Source organism: Pangasianodon hypophthalmus, chromosome 27 (genome assembly GCF_027358585.1).
Source record: "Pangasianodon hypophthalmus isolate fPanHyp1 chromosome 27, fPanHyp1.pri, whole genome shotgun sequence".
NCBI lineage: Eukaryota > Metazoa > Chordata > Actinopteri > Siluriformes > Pangasiidae > Pangasianodon > Pangasianodon hypophthalmus.
The window spans coordinates 16096053-16114509 of record NC_069736.1 but is presented as its reverse complement, the minus strand read 5'-3'; the positions used below and the strand labels follow the sequence as shown (position 1 = coordinate 16114509).

General features: G+C 41.9%; 1 protein-coding gene across 6 annotated transcripts in view; it reads right to left on the bottom strand.

Moving 5' to 3' along the window:
- mink1 (misshapen-like kinase 1) overlaps nucleotides 1–18457 on the bottom strand; it is a 43263-nt gene that overhangs the window by 9330 nt on the left and 15476 nt on the right. Inside the window, exons 4-24 of one of the 6 annotated variants that reach the window (XM_026921700.3) lie at nucleotides 17885–17995; nucleotides 17536–17626; nucleotides 16620–16750; nucleotides 15685–15739; nucleotides 14090–14168; nucleotides 12975–13150; nucleotides 11684–11753; nucleotides 10310–10520; nucleotides 7269–7376; nucleotides 6155–6241; nucleotides 5089–5274; nucleotides 4506–4676; nucleotides 3647–3913; nucleotides 3473–3552; nucleotides 2904–3007; nucleotides 2142–2236; nucleotides 1891–1914; nucleotides 970–1118; nucleotides 679–799; nucleotides 465–581; nucleotides 171–282 (exon numbers count right to left, since the gene is read on the bottom strand). In XM_026921700.3, the coding sequence (XP_026777501.1) occupies nucleotides 171–282; nucleotides 465–581; nucleotides 679–799; nucleotides 970–1118; nucleotides 1891–1914; nucleotides 2142–2236; nucleotides 2904–3007; nucleotides 3473–3552; nucleotides 3647–3913; nucleotides 4506–4676; nucleotides 5089–5274; nucleotides 6155–6241; nucleotides 7269–7376; nucleotides 10310–10520; nucleotides 11684–11753; nucleotides 12975–13150; nucleotides 14090–14168; nucleotides 15685–15739; nucleotides 16620–16750; nucleotides 17536–17626; nucleotides 17885–17995 (2545 nt within the window). The remainder of the gene's footprint in view (nucleotides 1–170; nucleotides 283–464; nucleotides 582–678; nucleotides 800–969; nucleotides 1119–1890; nucleotides 1915–2141; nucleotides 2237–2903; nucleotides 3008–3472; nucleotides 3553–3646; nucleotides 3914–4505; nucleotides 4677–5088; nucleotides 5275–6154; nucleotides 6242–7268; nucleotides 7377–10309; nucleotides 10521–11683; nucleotides 11754–12974; nucleotides 13151–14089; nucleotides 14169–15684; nucleotides 15740–16619; nucleotides 16751–17535; nucleotides 17627–17884; nucleotides 17996–18457) is intronic. The other 5 variants (XM_026921701.3, XM_026921704.3, XM_053230261.1 and 2 more) reach the window with 5 other exon arrangements.

The window sequence follows — 18457 nt, the reverse complement described above, 5'->3', positions numbered from 1 at the left end:
AGGATCTGCTTTTGAGGTTACAGATTATTTTGAGGTAGCTACAACGAGTGAAAGAAGAAAGAGTTCGTTCTCTCTGTCGTTTTTCTACTTTTAGCAGCCTACTGTAAGAGGGTGAAATGGTACCATGCTTGCACTCTCTCACATATATCTTTCATATGACAGTAACTAACCTCCCACTGAGATGGGCTCCCCCGTTCCCCCTGACGGCTGGTACATTCCAAGATCCACAAAAGTAGTGAAGGACGATTTCCCAGAAGCCTTGACCAAACCTCGGGACTGATACTGAAATCATACAATTGCATGATATGAGCTAAGCATGTGTGGTTAACGTTAAAGTATGGGTCAGTTCAGCTGAAAAAAATATTTACTTTTTTTTCTGAGACAGATTTAATGTCGGACGGTCTTCAGTTTTGCACTGGAGTTACATTATAAAATTAAAAAATAAATAAATAAATAAGTCTCACGTCATAGGTGGAGTCTTTGCCAGGAGAGGAGTGGGAGGCGGAGTCTGTGGGGGAATGGGACGGCTGAACCACGTCAGGCAGGTTGGTGTATCCGTTATGATTACGCTTCTCTGGAGTCTGAAAACACACACACACAGACACACACACATTAGAGCAATTCTCCTACTGGGGAAAATCAAATCAACTCCAACACACATCCACAGGACTGTCTCACCCTCTGAACGAGCATGGTCTGATCACCGTAACCTCCAGCCCGCTCTTCATCTCCTCCATCACCCTCCTCTTCCTCATGCACCACCATGGTGTTCACCGAATCGGAGTCTGCGTCTCGCGGGCTAACAGCAAACAGAAACAAATGAAGGACCCTCTTTACATCGCGCACCATGGTGTTACAAGTGTTATAAGGTTCTCAGGGTAGCAATGACAAGTTTATGATTTTAACATAGCGTTGACCCTCAGTCAGGTCTCACGCAAATTTTTTTTACATCCCTCCTTCCTGCCGTACCGGTCAGTGGGACTCTCCTCTTCCTGTCCCTCTCCGCTCTCGCTCTCCTCGCTGCTCTCACTGCTCTCTGAGGAAGACGAGTAGTCGTTGGCCTTCACTGGAGGACGAGGCTGCTCCTCTGCACGCTCCTTCGAGTACAGCCCATGGTCCTGACATGTGCAGAGACACGAGAAACTTTATGAACCAAACACGCCGATACACACTCATAACTCAGACTTTAGCGAAGAGACCATGGTTGTCAGAGAAAGAAAAGAGAAAGAGGCCCTGCCCCGTCATGCCACCATTAACAAGCAGACTTACGTCTGACTTGCTTTAGTGTTTTAGATGATGAAGGCTAACAAGTAATGGAAATTCTGGGTAAGACAGACTTTCATATTTCTGGTGCAAAAAAAAAAAGCAAATGTCAGACACCAAGCATGCCTTGGCTCTTGGACTACATTTGGGCTAAGTGGAAAATTGTGCAAATGCATTTTTGTTTTTGCTGCACCATTTCTTTAATTTGTCTTCTCCTTCCCTGTACTCCTCTGCAGTGAATCTGCCCGTCAATACAGAGAGCCGAAAATCAAAGGCCAAAGATTTCTGAGTAGGAGTGCTCATCAGAGAAGGGATCAGAGAAGCATTACCTGAACCTCAGCAAACATTTTCACTCTCGACATCATTCCTGACTCGATTCCAACAAAATAACTGATCCCAGAAGAGCGTAATCCGAAAAGAGAGAATTATCCTGTCTTGCTCACTGCACAGGATCGTTAGCTGTCATTAAATCTGATCAGAGAAGTATTGTGTCTGTGTCCACTGGGTCATTAAGCACTAAAACAGCAAAATGAGATGCTGGCATCCAAACAAACACTTCACAACACACACACACACACACACACACACACACACACACACACACAAACACACCACATAGGTACTGACCTCTCCTATTGCTCTCTTATAGCTCTGAGGATCAAGGAGGATGGGAAGCACAAAGTGAAGAAAAAGTGGCAGAAAAATGGGATTATGGGTTAGTATTAAAACAGAAGGAAATGTGTTTAGGCAGTTTTTTTTATAGTTTACATAGCAAGGAAAAGTTTTAGCAAAGTCTGCAACTGTTGTGTGGGAAAGTTTTTACAGCCTGCATGCCTGTGTTGAGCTGCACTTTGTGTGCGTGTGTGTGTCTGTGTTACCGCTGGCCTGCTAGGTCTGGAAGAGGTGCGGGATTCTCCAGGTTTGTGTCGTCCATCGTGAGAGAGGATGGGAGACGAGTCCATTTTAGATGAACCTGAAATCACGAGACACAATGCTTAAGTGCAAAATGCAACAAATCCCCATTTCCCCCTGATAACTATACATTACACAGTGCTGTAATCAGAAGGTGTTGATTAATTTTCTATAATAATAGCTCTGACTGAAGTCCCAGCTGTAATTTAGAGGGTCTTGTATGGGAAACTCTCTACATAATCTAATAAGAATAGGCAAAGTATTCTGTAAAAAGTCTTTAGTACCATTTGCGGAGTCTCCAGTGTGTACTCTTTTCTGTCTTATTAACTTCAACAGACAGAAAAAAAGAGGCTGGAGAGAGAACGACTGTTTATAGCTGCTATAACAAGAAATACCAGGAAGTAACTTGTTTCATGGACGTTCCACAACATTAACAAACGCAAATTGTTAGCATTGGCAAACTCCTGTGGTATAAGAGGAATAAAACACTTTGAGACATACTGTTACAGGAAAATAATCAACGTCGGGTTGGTAGGAGTAACTCTGCTTTGCATCGAGCTGCATCATGCCACCCTGTCTTTGATTATTTTCCTATAATATCACACCATATCATGCTTTATTCCTTATTTAAAATACCAAGTATAAAGATATCACTGCTAATACTACGCAATATACTAAATTGTACACTATCACACCACAGTGAAATGCACACCACATCCACAACTCACTGAGGATGCGGTGTCTCTCGAGGGAGCCGGTCTGAGGCAGGTTGGACATGAGGCTCACGCTGTCTCCTCTTTCCCAGCGGTCATTGCGACTCAGATCTGGATTGCTGACATGCACAAAGTTAAATCAACAACCTCGGCTTACAATAACAACCAATTTTAAAGCACTAAAAACAAATCAGAGAAGAGTTTTCCTGAATGTGTCTTGTTGCTAGGACCACTGTAAGAAAGGAAGAAGTGTAACTGAGCTGATCTTAATCATAAACATGTGATTTTACACTGAGTGAATTTATAAACTGAGCTCACGGGTAACACTCCCTAAATTGACCCGAAGCTATATGATAAGAATCAACCATGCAGTAGGAGTTAAACGTTTAAAAGCCATTTTTTGAATGAAGGCGTAGTCTGAATTACCAGTTGAGATTTTTATGAACATCTTGTGGAATGTGCTGGAAGGTTTACAGCTGAATTTGCAGTGTGTGAATGGACATTTCGTGTGTGTGTGTGTGTGTGTGTGTGTGTGTGTGTGTGTGTGTGTGTGTGTGTGTGTGTGTGTGTGTGTGAGGTGTTACCTGGCTCGTACTGGGTGTCTGATGCCCGAGGACAGGTTAGTGTTAAGAGCAGTAGCTATAGACGCGGTTCGCTGAGGAATCTACAAAAAGTAATATTTATAAAATGTACACAAATTCATTTTCACATCATAGTATTAAATCCTGCAAAGAGTTCTCTAATAATGTTCGGCTTACTTTTGGAGGCTGTTCAATCTCAGGGAGGCGGATCCACGGGCCGTGGTCATCCCTCATCGGGCGTTGCTGAGGGGCGGGGCTCTCAGATGTGGGGTCCGAGTTCTGACGGACGAGCTCGCGGGAGTGCAGTGGACGGGGCGTTGGGGTGGGGGAGGGGTCCTGGGTGGGGAAGGCGGACATGGTCTTAGTGGGCTGATCGCAGAGGGACTGGGAGCGCGGCACGGGCGCGGCGTACGGCTTCAGAGGCACCAAGTGTGCCATCTGGAACTACGCCAAGCATCGTAGGCATCAAGGAGAGCGAGAGATCGGAAAGTGGGTGGTGGTGAAAAGTTCACGGGATTGAGGAGGTCCAGAAGAGACAGAACACAAGTTTGAGGTTAAAGTGAGAGGCGTGCAAGGTTCATTATTATTTGGAAAAGGGGGTCAGGAAAAGGACAGGAAGGGTCGCAATCCCGAACCGAGGGAGGAAGAATTCCCCATGGCGAGCGAAGGAGGGAGAGGAACGAGGGAGGGCCCAGATGTAGGAGGGAAAAACAGAAAGGAAAGAGAGAAGGATACAGTCACTGAAGGGAAACAGAGAGCAGAAGTGAAAGCAGAAAATTTTGACAGGAGAGCTGATGGCCACCTACACACACACTCAAAACATCACTTAAAACAGAAGCACTTTCCACACTACACATTCCAAACAGTCAACACTATTACTGAATTTAGGTTACTGTAAGTTTAAATTACTTATTAAGACATAGTCATTAATTAAACTCCAATAGTGAATGCATAACAATGCATTAATAGATGATTAATAAATCAGCAGTTAAGGTAAAAGAAGACAGCTGTGTACACGTGCTACATTTCCACACACCTTGCCCTGGCCACCTTGGGGTTCGACAGGTCTCTGCATGGGCGGAGTCTGTGCGGCCTGCACGCCTCCTGATTGGCTGATGGAGTCAGAGCGTGACTGGATGTTGGTATCGGAGACGGTGGTGCAGATTTTAGGGGAGCCCTGTCTGTTTAGTTTACTCCTCTCCTCCACCTGAGACAGACAGAGACATATATATAGGTGTGTATACTGAATGTGGTTATGATATTAATAAGATTATAGTGTATTTTAAGCCCTTAAGAGTAGAACATGGTTTATGAATGTGCATTGTTTTCATACACTGAGTGCTGTGAATCAGAAGGTATTGACTGATTTTCTATAACAGCAGCTTTGACAGTAGCGCAGATTTCGGTCAAGAGACCTTTATTCAACATTCTTGGAAGGAGTCTCCAGTTTCAGTGCTTTGTAACAGTCAGATTTTTCTTTTCAAATTTTTCAATTTTGCATTTTCTGGTGTCTTGGCAATATGACAAAGTGCAAATTGAATGCCTTATTAATGTTCCACAGCATTACTGTAAATGTGTAGAGAGAGAGAGTGTGTGTGTGTGTGTGTGTGTGTATGGACCTCTCTGGCCCAGGCAGGCTTGTTGTTATCCAGGTTCTTGCTGTAATGATAAAGTGGTTTCTTCTCCTGCTGCTGTTGCTGCTGCTGCTGTTGTTGCAGGGAGACGAGGTAAGCGTGCTCCTGCTGCAGCTGCCTCTGTAGCCTCTCCGACTGCCTCTGCTCCTCCAGTTGCTTCCTCTTGTACTCCTATACACACACCATTTCAAAGATGAATAAAAGAAATTCAAGGGTCACTTTTTTTTTTTTTTTTTTTTTTTTTAACTTCTTGGCCATCTCGTAGATGATAAACCTTTAATCTTGAGTGTATATGCTGAGGCAGATTTGATGTGTTCTGGCTTATAGCTCATTATCAAAGGATGCTGTACATCTGTGAAAAACAATTACTAGCAAAACAAACAGATCATACACTACGCAGTGCACCCAAAAAAAAAAAAAAAAAAAAAAAAAAAAAAGTACACATACAAATAATATCACACTGCACACACACAGAGACAGGACGAAGGCACACACTGTCCTCTTCCAAAATTGCTGATGTGTCTCATTTCCAAACAAACACACTGCATGTTTTCCTATAACTGGGGTAAATTCTGTACTCCCTGAGGACTTGTTCTAGAAATCTCCTCAACTGGAGTCTCCAGTTTCTCGTGTGTCAGCTACTTTTAAACGATTAAACCTTTCTGGAGCATACGAGACGACTACTCTTCATGATCCCACTGGCACAGTAGAATGTCTTACTACATGTGATGTTTATAACTTTATACATATAATTTCAATAACTATTCATTTCCTTATCAAAAGTGGAGGTATGACCAGTCACTGTTTTTAAAACTCGTGTCAACATAAAGCCAAATTTTCCACTTTGTACGTGAATTGAGACACCTTTCCTGTGATCTACAGGGGCGAGACCCGCATTACCCCCCCCATGGTCAGAATTAAAGCGCAATCCATTAGGTAACGAAAGGAAAATATGAGACGCATCAACCCTGGCTGCAGAAGAGGAAAGAAGTAGTAGTAGTGGTAGTGAGGGCAGGGGAAATGGAAATGGAAATAAAGAGGATAGTGTTACCATGAGCAAGGCCTGCTCCTGTAGAAGCTGCTGCTGAAGGATTTCTAACTGTCTCTGCTCTTCCTCCAGCTTATGTCTTATAAATTCCTACAGAGCAAAACAGAGAGCGAGAGAAAGGAGGGAAAGAGGAACAGGAGACGAGAACAAGCTGAAAAGGAGAAAGAATGGAAATACATGGAAAAAAAAAACTCCTCTCGGAAAAAGGTTTCAATTGTGCCTTCTGCTTTCACTGGTGTGTGTGTACGTGTGTGTATTGGATGTGTAATAATGTAAACACTTAATATCCAACTGGCATGTCTTGGAATCACTCTTTTTCTGTGGCTGAATCTCAAACGGCGTTCTAATAGGGAATATAGTGTATTACGTATTACCTTTAAAAATCAGAAGCTTTTAAGATATCTTCACTAAATGTTTTTTTTTTTGTGTGAAGATTTTCAAAGGGATTCTGAGAAGTCCAAGTAAAAATATAGTCGACAGAATGTCTCCATCACCTATAGCGATATGTGATACGCACACATTACTAAGAGCTTTTGCTAATGTTCTGTCTGTGGCAGTATAAAATCTGAAGCTCATTAAATATTCAGATGCATTTAAATACTAAACGTAAAATAATTGTGTAGTTATTAAAAGAATTTGACAGCCCTAATACCTCCTGTACCATGGATGGCATGGCAGTGTTTACTGCAGGTTCAGTAGCAGGAGTGGGCGAGAGTGGGTGTAGAGCACTGTGCTGGTAGGGGCGTGTGTGTGTGTGTGTGTGTGTGTGTGTGTGAGTGAGTGTGATAGAGAGAGAGAAAAAGAGAAAGGGAGAGCATGCAAAACACTGTATATATCTTTGTTTCTAAAGAGAAGCTAAACCCACTAATTCTTGCTGATTGGTCTTTTACGTCTCTGCCACTTTGAATTCTACTGAATGTGGGGCCGCACACGGCACACAGCTCGCCCACACAAGCACACAGACACACACACACACACACACACAGACACAGTCAAAACTGCGCTGAGAGCCTGCTCCCATGGCAACCAATTCACAGGCATTCCAGGTTCGGAGTGGGTGCCTACGCTCTGCTGCTATTGGTGGAGGTGTGGTGCTCCTCGAGCGGTGATTGGCTACCTGCTCTCTCTCGGCCATCCTGCGGTCCTCTTCCCGTCTCATATCATCGAGTCTCCGGTGAGGAGCCTTCTCCTGCTGCCTCACCATCTCACGCTCCTTCCTCTGTTGCTGAGAGCGAGAGAGAGAGATACAGAGAAAGAGAGAGAGGACAGAGAGCGAGATACAGAGAAAGAGACAGTGAGAGAGAGAGAATGAGACAGAGAGAGAGAGAGAGAGAAAAAAAAGTATATTACTTTTAAACATCTATCTGAAACAATAAATGCCCCCTGGTGTTTAAAAAAAAAAACAAAAAAACACATGACTTTAAACAGGAAGTTCAGGAAAGGGTGAAACTGAGACAGAGAGATACAGAGAGAAAGAGAGAGACGCGAGAGGGGTAGGTGATGAAGGGACCGATGAGTCACCCCGCTGCAGTGGTGGATCTCTCCCAGCTGCTCCACAGTGTGAATAAACTCATCCATATCTGGCATCGGTTTCTACCTGTTATATCCTAATAACTATAATTATACATGAGCAACAGCCGCATCCCACACAGCACGCCTGGAACCTTACAGACTTCTTATACACGCATATCTATATGCAGTCATTTATTCAAGACCACCAAGAGCTGCAAATAAACCGCACACGCAAACATACACGATCATGCACATTTGAGTCTGATGCAAATCGACGTTTTTTTTTTTTTAAGGCAATAAGATCAGACGACTTACATTTTGCAACAGAAAACGGCTATATTTAATACAATAGACATAATATCACAATATATATTATGTATCATAATACACTTACAAAAGTTCAAATCTTTTCTGCCAGTTATCTGACATTTCCGCTGTTAAACAGCTGATTCTCAGTGCACTGAATCCATATGTACACCATACAAATAAATGTACCAGAACGCAAATACTGCTGAGGAAATGAATTATTATATTTATTTGGGGTTAAAATGTTCCTTTAACTGGAAAGAGGCGAGCGTAACCCAGCGCTTAGAGCTGACTACGCACACGCTCCATTAAAAATGTGCTTCCATCATCCCCTTTTCTTCTTCTCTCTAATCCCCTCCCTCCCTCTCATTCTCGCCTGTACAAAGACGGGAGATAAATATATCGACTAATGACGCTTATTGCATTACAGACCCATGGCTTCTCCCTTTTGTTGTGGTCGATTACTGGGCAGCCCTCTGATGTCAGCTCTCTCTGTCTCTCACTCTCTCTCTGCGCAGGAACACAAAAAAAAAATTCCCATCCGCTTTATTCTACTGCAGCAGAAAATTCAGTTGAATAAATTCTGCTTTAGAAAAAAAAAAGCCACTCTTTATATCCAAGCCATATTGGTACAGAGGGTTATTTTATAATTAAGATAATATAATCTACCACTTCCAAAATAAACCTACTATACAGGTTCAAAGTCCAGTGATTAGATTAGATTAGATTAGATTGTACTTTATTGCAATTGTGCAGAGTACAAGTACAGAGCCAATGAAATGCAGTACTAATGAGCTTTTCAGTCCAGGTTACTGATTTGTCCACTCCTGGTGTCACTTGGAGCCTCAGCAACTCTTTTTTTGTTTTTTTAGTCATTTGGGCAGAAAAAAGAAGGAAGAAGATTGAAATCATGCTCAAATAAGTATGCATTTGCACTTTCGCCAAAGCTCTATCAGCCTCGAGTCAATTTCCTGTGTCCACAAAGAACACTGAGTGCCTTTCGCCATGAGTGTTGCTCGAATTGTTCCCGCCTCAACACCCGAGAGCTTCCTTTCTCTCTCTCTGACACTGTATATTGTTCATTTCTCTTCTTACTAATGATCTAAGAAGCACTGTTCAGCAACAAGCCCCACTTTCTGGAGCTGCAGTATGTAAAGCTATGAGGTTTAATCTCACATCTACAGCTCAGGAGAACAAAACTCATCAAAATACCACACATTTCCGTCTCCATTACGCTACATTAGCCCGTCTCCTTTAATATCCATCCAGCAAAATGAAGGCCAGATACTGCACACACACACTCTACACACACACCCCTCAGATAGCCTCGCAATTTGGACATTCTTCAAATGCCATTCTTCAGCGGGTTAAATATTAAGAAAAGCTCTTCCCAGAGAACTAGCTCAGCTGGTGACTCTCTGCTCACATTTACACATTGGAGTGCTGTTTTTCATTCTTCTATTAAACAGACGTATGCTACACTAGACGTGTTCACTTAACATTCTGAACCCGAGTGCGATCCAGACAAAAACAACCTGTGGTGTGGACGTGTTCTGCAACACACACTCAGAGCTGTCAGAGGGAAACACACACGCACACACACACACACAGCCCAAACACGAATACTACTGCATGCTGCTTTGCCCTCTTTAGTCATGGTTGAGTCACAAAAAGCGTGAGTCTCTCCAGCACACCAAAAATCATAAACGTTTCCTCTCTCTGTATTGCTCTTCCTAAGACAGGATCACAAGAAAATTATTTCAGTAGATTGTTGAGCTGTAAATATTTTACACTGGTGAGGAACGGGCTTATATATATTGACTATTAGTGATAGCATTTCAGGGTAGGGACAAATCAGAAATTCATTCAAAGCTGATGTTGTTCTTTCCTAGAAGTCCAATTAACAAAGCTAAAAGGCAGCAAATAAGGAAACTCAGAAGTGATCAAAATGACTAACTATCTACGTGCATTAATGCAGATGACGGAAAATAAGCAAGCACTTGAATCTCTGAGGGTCGATTTCACGTAGCAGTAGTGTTTATCCTCTCCTGATAATGATAAAGCATCGTGTTCAGCTTTGAGCTGTGGTGTTCTCTCGTCACACATAAATAACCTTATCTGAGTCTTGCTAGCATCTTCGTTTTCACTCAATGAAGCGTTTAAATGCGATGTGACCGAGTGTTTGCTAGCTTTAGTGTTATATAACAGCTGTGTCATATTTTGTTCAGTTGTGTTTCTGTATTTCTGGTTCGAGCGCCAGAAAAACTCAAAAGTCTCGTGCGCTCCTCCAGCGCTGTCACATACAAGGGGATTTCTGTGCTTTGTATGTGTGACAGTTACCTCCTCGAGCCTTCGCCGCTGCTCCTTCTGCTCCTCAATGCGTTTCTGGCGGTCATGGAGGAGCTGACGCTTGTGCTCCTCGGGGTCGCGGCGCTGTGCTGCCAGCTGGGCCTGCTGCCTCTTCAGCGCCTCCGAGCGCTCCTTATTCTCCTGCTGCAGCCGCAGGAAGTCCCGCCTCAGAGTCGACTCGCCTGGCACGTTCAGGATGGAGCTGCAGGGAGGGAGAGAGAGAGAGAGAGAGAGAGAGAGAAAGACAGGTGAGAGAGTGGATATAGAGATAAGTAGATCCATCTAGACAGTGATTCAGAGAGCAACAGCGAGTGATGAGACTTTCAGTACAAAAACAGAGACGGAACAAGGAAAGACAGTGTATAGGGGAACTCGATCGATGCGGTGGACTCAATATTTACTGCACCGATAAAAAATAAATAAAGTAAAAAAATCAGTAAAGTTTGATACCACAAGCCTCAGCTCATTTTATTATTGGTGTTTATCATTTAAAAAAATTTCCTCAGTTAAGGAGGCATGGCCTATGTTTTTGCCAGTCCTAGAAAAAATGGGGCGTGGCCTCTGTATTTGTCAGTCCCAGTAAAGGGGGAGTCGCCTGTGCTTGTCAATCCTAGTGAAGGGGGAGTGGCTTCTGTGTTCAGTCACAGTAAAGGGGGTGTGGCCTTTGTTATTGTCAGTCTCAGTAAAAAGGGTGTGGCCTCTGTTTTTGTCGGTCTCAGTAATGGGGGTGTGGCTTCTGTGTCAGTCTCAGTGAAGTGACAGGGTCTCTGCGCTTGTCAGTCCTAGAAAAAATGGGGCATGGCCTCTGTATTTGTCAGTCCCAGTAAAGGGGGAGTTGCCTCTGTTTATTAGTCTCAGTGAAGAAGGTGTGGCCTCTGTGAGTCACAGTAAAGGGGGTGTGGCCTCTGTGTTATTATTCTCAGTGAAGGAGGCATGGTTTCTGTGTTTTGTCAGTTTCAGTAAAAGGAGTGTGACCGTTGAACTTCCTTGTGAAAGAGGTGAGGTGCCTGTCAGCCCCAATGAAGGGGCGTGGCCTCTTTTCCTCACTTTTTATCAAAATTCTGCAAAGTACTGTATTCCATCAAAACAGCGCTATGTCGATTCATATCGTATTATTGGCTGCTTCAAAATTGATCTTTCATATATCATTTATCATGCATCAAGAGGCATCTTGGAAAGAGAGACTCAAATCTCTAGAGGTATATAAAAAGGCCCAGCATAAACAAGTTAAGAATTGTGGAGAAATGTGCACACTGCAGTGTGTAATGAAAATGAGGGTAGGGATTTTAGTTGTACAGTTGTGTATATATGTGTTTATCTGTTTTTTTTGTTTGTTTTTTTTTGCTGTATCAGCTGTAGTATTACCTGGACTCTCTCTCATCACCTCTGTTTTCATCTTCTTCATCACTGCCGCTATACTCATACTCTGTCTCCTCTGTGAGTGATAGACAGAGAGAGAAAGAGAAAAAGAGAGAGAGAGAGAGAGAGAACTTTCAGCTCTGTGAACAACCAAACACATCACACTGCAGTTCTGACACAACAAATTCCTGTTTAATCAGGAACGCCGAAATTCACCTCCAACACAACACAAATGAAAATTCTTAAATATGTAAATTTCAAACATTTATTCGTATGTTCTTTGTGGTTTATGCACCACTCTGCTTTCCATAAACCATGGCAGCAACCATCTGCAGACGTGCTGAGGCTCTCTGTGTGTGTCCTGAAACCATGTGGTGGATAAAAACTCAGGGGGGAAAATGTGCAGCCTTCACCCACACAGCATGGTGGTACTACCGACGCATCCAAAGCATAACGCACTGGGAACTGACGAAGACTAGAATAGCACGGAAACCAAAAATACTCTTTTTTTTTTATCTCTTTATAGCTACATTTAATGTTGTGGAATGCACGTGAAAAAGATTAGCTCCTGTTATCATTTATAACAGCTATAAACACTCATTCCCTCCCCCCAATTTAAAGTTGCAGCTTTACACCTGACTGTTACAATGCGCTGATACTGGAGACTCCTTCCAGAAATGCTAAATAAACACCTACTTTCACAGAAAACATTACCATATCAATGTACACACATTTTTTAAATCTGTTTATATGGAACGTCTGCAATACAAGCCCCTATGCAATATGGTACTTTAGAAGCAGTGACATTATAATCCAATCAAGTCAGATCGTCTGACCAATCAGAACTGAGCCTTCAATAACACTGTGGAATAAATTAAATAATATATGAAGGGGATATATGGAAAAACTGCAGCACAAAACATGAGTGAGGGACAAAAACTAAACTAGACTTAACCAATAGAGGTCTCTTAAGTGCTTTAAGAAGAAGCAGTCATTACGCACATTAATGCGTGTCAACATATCTACTGACTTCCATCACTAGAAAAATGTTACACCCTCCTAGAGGCACTAATTACACTACCTCATGCCTGATATGAGCTAACAGAGCAACGGAAACACCATTAGCATAACACGTCTCCTAACATGATTAAAATCTCTGGATCTCTGCATGAACGACTGACATCACTCATTCTTTTTAGTCATGTATTAGTCACGCCCTCATATTGACAGTAAATATGACGTGGTCACAGACAACACGTATGTGTAGAACACACACAAACACACACGCATCATTCACCTTTTTCTCCACGTTTCTTGCGTGTGCGGTCGATGTGGTCTTTGAGCTGGATGCGGACCTGGCGCTCGGTCGGCTGATCTCGGATGAACGAGTGCTTCAGCAGCTGCTCGGTGGACGGACGGCTCGGGTACGTCTTCACCAGGCAGCCCTCGATAAAGTCGATGAACTTTTTGGACCTGAAAGAGGAGCGAGATCTTGAGATGCAGCGTTCACGTGTTCTTATGAAGTTTTAATTGGAAACAGAAAAGAAGTACAGATAGACTATAAGCTTCAGTTTTTCAGGTTTGCATCTACTTTTATGCATATAATGCAAGGGAGAATAAAGCAAAATTATTTACTTAATTTTCCTTTTTAATTATTTAATTTTGCTGATAGAAACTCATTATAATTAAATGGGCTATTTTTTTGTGGTTAAAAATCTTTATATAATGATATTTTTCCTGCCAAAAGTTTGTCATTCTTTTGTCTCAGATGATCCACCTAGCTAACACTCCATGCGTTATTGCAGTATTTCTGATCAAATATGTTGCATTTGTGATGAATTTTAGTTTATAAGGTTTTATGGTTAAATCACAGTGATACATAAACGCAATATGGCTCCCGTGTGGAAAAAGCAGAACCCCAGTCTGACATTTTAATATCTTTATCTTCATATTTCTTCTCAGGTCGAGCTTGACCTAACGGGAGGCCTGCTGACTGCTCAAAAATACTTCAATTGACCAAGTGAAGGCTATCACTTTCCCCAGAATAGCTTATATATAATAACCTATATATAAGCACCAAAGGAGGCAAACAGTGGGACGCGAACTCTGAAACAAATATAACTAAAAAAAAAAAGGACAGAATGAGGAAAAACACAAACAGAAAATCAACAGAGAGAAGAGAGTACTGGCAGGGAGTTGCTCTTATGTAAGCCATCTTCAGAATAACAGAGGCAGATAAGTGCACAGGGTGATGCAAGTGTATAGATAAGAACAGCATTAGTCCGATGGGGAGCTTTTTAATAAAAAAGAAAGAGGAAAATACAAAAAAAAAAAAAAAGATTCACGTAAACATCAAGACAGTACATCACACAGAGGGGAAAAAACACAAGTAGATAATACAGGCATCCTGACCATTTCTTGGACTTCAGTTTTGGAGGAGGATTCCGCGGGATGAGAAAGAGAGCTCTCATAGGATGCATATCGCACAATGCTGCGAGAAAGAGAGACACTTGTGAGCAAATATACAGCCAGACAGATACATCATCACTAGCACTAGATGCCAAAAATGTCTGTAGAACAACGAGATTAATTCAAGTTCAACCAGAAATGGTATTATAGGGCACTGGTGTTAAACCCAAAGCCACATTTCATTCTGCCAACGCAAGCTCGCACAAATAATATTTAAAAGTCTTGCAGTACACTCGTATTAAGTATTTCAGATCGTTAAAATCGTTGTCTGTCTGCTGCGTTTGATGCAAGTCAGACCCGTGTCTAATAACTGTTCGGAAACGTGTCAGGTTTTGGCCTTTAGGGTGATTCTGTGATTGATTCCAAATCCTGAAATGAACCACCCAGAAAAAAACTGTCTGCTTCATATGCTGAAGACAGAAAAGCTGGTGGAGTGGACATACATAATCTAAGCCTGTGTGACTACTTCTTAAATGTCTTTCTTAACATTACATACAGTATTTAGCCAAAAGTATGTGGACACCTGACCATCACACACATATATGGTTCTTCACCAAACTGTTGCCACAAAGTTAGAAGCACACACTACTACAGGATGTGTCTGTATGCTGTAGCATTACAGTTTCCCTTCAGTGGAGCTAAAGGGCCCAAACATGCTCCAGCATGACAATGCCCCTGTGCACAAAGCCAGCTCCATGAAGACATGGTTTGGCAAGGCTGGAGTGGAAGAACTCGAGTGTCCAGCCTCACTAATGCTCACTAATCAACAGAACAGACAATATGTTAAAAAAAAAAAAAAAAAAAATGAATAGCTTTCATTTACAGCCCTACAAGGTCTCACAAAAATGCTTAGGCATAATTTGCTATAAGGTGTGCAAAAACTTCTGCCTCGCAGTGTATGAGCAAGAGAGCATGTGTGTGAGAGAGAGAAAGAGAGAGAGAGAGAGAGAGAGCGTGAGAAAGAGAGAGAGTGATGCTTAGAGTGAATGTGACTAACTGTGGAGTTGCATAAGAGTGGCACACTGACCAGCACGTCCCACCCCCACACACACTCCTAAGGCTGCTCCAAAACACAGCACTACTTCAACACCCCCTCTCCCTCTCTTTACTCTACGTTTGGTGTGAGCTACGGGAAGAATAAAGCTTCAACACTCCTCTCTTTATTACTGTAAAATCTGGCGGCCTGTCAAATCGCAACTAGAAATTTAAGCTGTCCATTTTTTCCCCCCCAGACTCGTTCAGCTATGGGTAACACCTTTAAATGTGAGAAACGTCTTCAGGCCTACAAACTAACTACAGATTTTGTGACACATTAGATTAGGTGTGGCTCTCAAACACGTCTATTTGTGTGTTTTGCCTGCTCTAACACACCTGATGCAGCTCATTACCGCCCATATATGAGCAGTAAGACCTAATGGATATGGGTAATTGTATTACCTAGTGGTCTGCATGTCCAGTTTCTCAGCATTTCTCTCAGTGTGTTGTGTATGCAAGTGTATGAACAATTAAGAGTGTGTGTGTGTGTGTGTGTTGCTTACGGGGTGCCCCCTCTGCCATCTCTATCGCTGTGATTCCCAGAGACCAGATGTCGCTCTGTAAAAGAGAAATAAAACATCAGCTCTGTAAAACCAACCTCAGCAATCCACACTCACTAACACACAAGGACAATTATCATCATCTAGGACAAAACGCATTTCCATTCAGAATGGGGCAGTCTGGGTAGTCAGTGCTTTGGAGCAGGGTTTAGAAAGTATTGAGAAAAAAAACCTACCATTCTAAAAGCAAAAAGCTATTAAAGGAAAGTCATTAAAGGAGAAAGGAAAACATGATATACTAAAGGAATAACCGGTGGCTCTGTTGCACTGTGATGATATTTTGATTGCATAACAAAGTCCTCATTTTTTCCCCCTTTAATTTGTATATATGGGTCAAGTGCAAAAGATCTAAAAGTTTAAATAATATGCATAAATATTATATGATATTCCCTTTCTGTTGTTTCATGAATGTGTTTATAAAAAGAATTAAATATTAAGGTAAAGATTCGTTAAGAAGATTTAATAAGCATTAATATACCACCTTATAATATATACTTGAAATGTAAATAAATAAATAAATACCCAGCTATAAATGTAGAAATTAAATGCTGGGGTATGCTTTAAAAAATAAATAAATAAAAAAATAAATAAATCAGAAACCCTTTTCATCTTTCCATAAGAAGCAATAATTGTATAATGAAACAACAACAACAACAACACCTTAATTTTTATTTAATGAAATAGACCCAGTGTAGGTGAGAAAAGTTCAGTGCATCACTACAGCTCAGTAATCTATACCTGAGAAGGCATTTGAGAGGAGAGGAAAGCATTACATCACTCATATTTCCAGTGATGGCTGAACTGGAGCACCATACACACACACACACACACACACACACACACACACACACACACACACACACACACACAGCAGTTACCCTGTAGTCGTAGGTGGAGTCTGGGTTCTCGTCACAGGCGATGACCTCGGGTGCCATCCAGTACGGAGTGCCGATGAAGGTGTTCCTCCTGCCTACGGTCCGGTCCAACTGAGCGCTCACACCAAAATCCACTACAGAGAGAGAGAGAGAGAGAGAGAGAGAGAGAGAGAGAGAGAGAGAGAGACAAACAAACAGTGAGGCTTTAAATTTTAAGTTTTAATAATAGTCCACACTCAAGGTAATACACCGAAATTAAAACGTTTTTGTGATTGCTAAAACTGGAAGTGCCCTAACAGGAAGTTTCTCTCTCTCTCTCTCTCTCTATATATATATATATATATATATATATATATATATATATATATATATATATATATATATATATATATATATATATATATATATATATATATATAAACATACACACACACATTTTTTTTAGCTTTTTTTTTTTTTTTGCCATTACATTCTGCTTATTTACACCATTTAATAAACTGCCATTGAACATACTTTTAGAGGCGTAAATCAAGCTGCGGCGATGTTCTAATTTCAGCCATCTAAATGAACTTTCTAAACTTTGGCCCATGTACCACAATTTTTTTCTTTTTAAACATATTTCACAGCGATAACACAAAGCGCTCAGTGTTGATATGTGTGTCAGTGTTGATATGTGTGTCAGTGTTGATATGTGTGTCAGTGTTGATATGTGTGTCAGTGTTGATATGTGTGTCAGTGTGTCTGTAGAAAGTCAGAATGCCTGCAGGTGTGCGTTATACTTCTTTGCTGTCAGATTTCCTGTTAAAACAGTGCACTCATGAATAAAGAGGTCATGTTTGTCTGAGATACACAGCAAACACACAATGACTATCTGATTTGATCACCAGAGTGGACACACACCAGCACACAGCCCCCTTACCGAGCTTGACCTCTGCGTTCTCAGTCAGAAGCACATTCTGGCCTTTGATGTCTCTGTGGATGACCTTATGTGCGTGGAGGTGCGACAGGCCCTGAGAGAGAACGACAGCGACAGCGAGAATGAGACACACAGTGAGAGGAACACACACTCGTCCATGCTGGAATGTGGTTTCTCAGTGGTGTGATTTATTAGCTTGTCATGTGAGCATTAAAACTGGCCTCTGTGGGGGTGTGTGTGTGAGTATGTGTGTGTGTGTGTGTGAGTATATGTATATGTATGTGTGTGTGTGTGTGTGTGTGTGTGTGTGTGTGTGTGTGTGTGTGTCTGTGTCTGTGTCTGTCTGTCTCACCCGCAGAATCTCTCGGCAGATATAAGCTATCCAGTCTTCCTTCAGGGAGTTTCCTTTAGTGTTCTTCACCAGGTCCGTTACCGAGCCGGCACCACAGAACTCCATCACCAGCTACACACACACACACACACACACACACACACACACACACACACACACACACACACACACACACACAACATGGTTAATGAAACATATTGTACATACAACAAGCACTCTAATCTTTTTAATGTTATCTAATTAATATAATATAACACAATATATCTGAAGAGGAATGCAGGAAGTACCTGCAGAATACTGAAGTATTTATTATAGATGTGGGAAACGTTAAGCGAAGTACTCAACGTTTCTAGAGAAACAGGACATTTCGGGCAAAAGCGATTCCACCGCTGCAAGTGAACGTCCTGTTTCTCTAGAAAACGCTTTTGTCTTTGTCTAACTTTTACTACATACACAGCATGCACAGGAATAAGACTCGAAGACGAATGTGAGGAAACACACTGTCTAATAAAGGGTTTCACTTCTGACTGTTAAAAAGCCAGGCTGAATATCGTAACAGACGATGGCTGACTG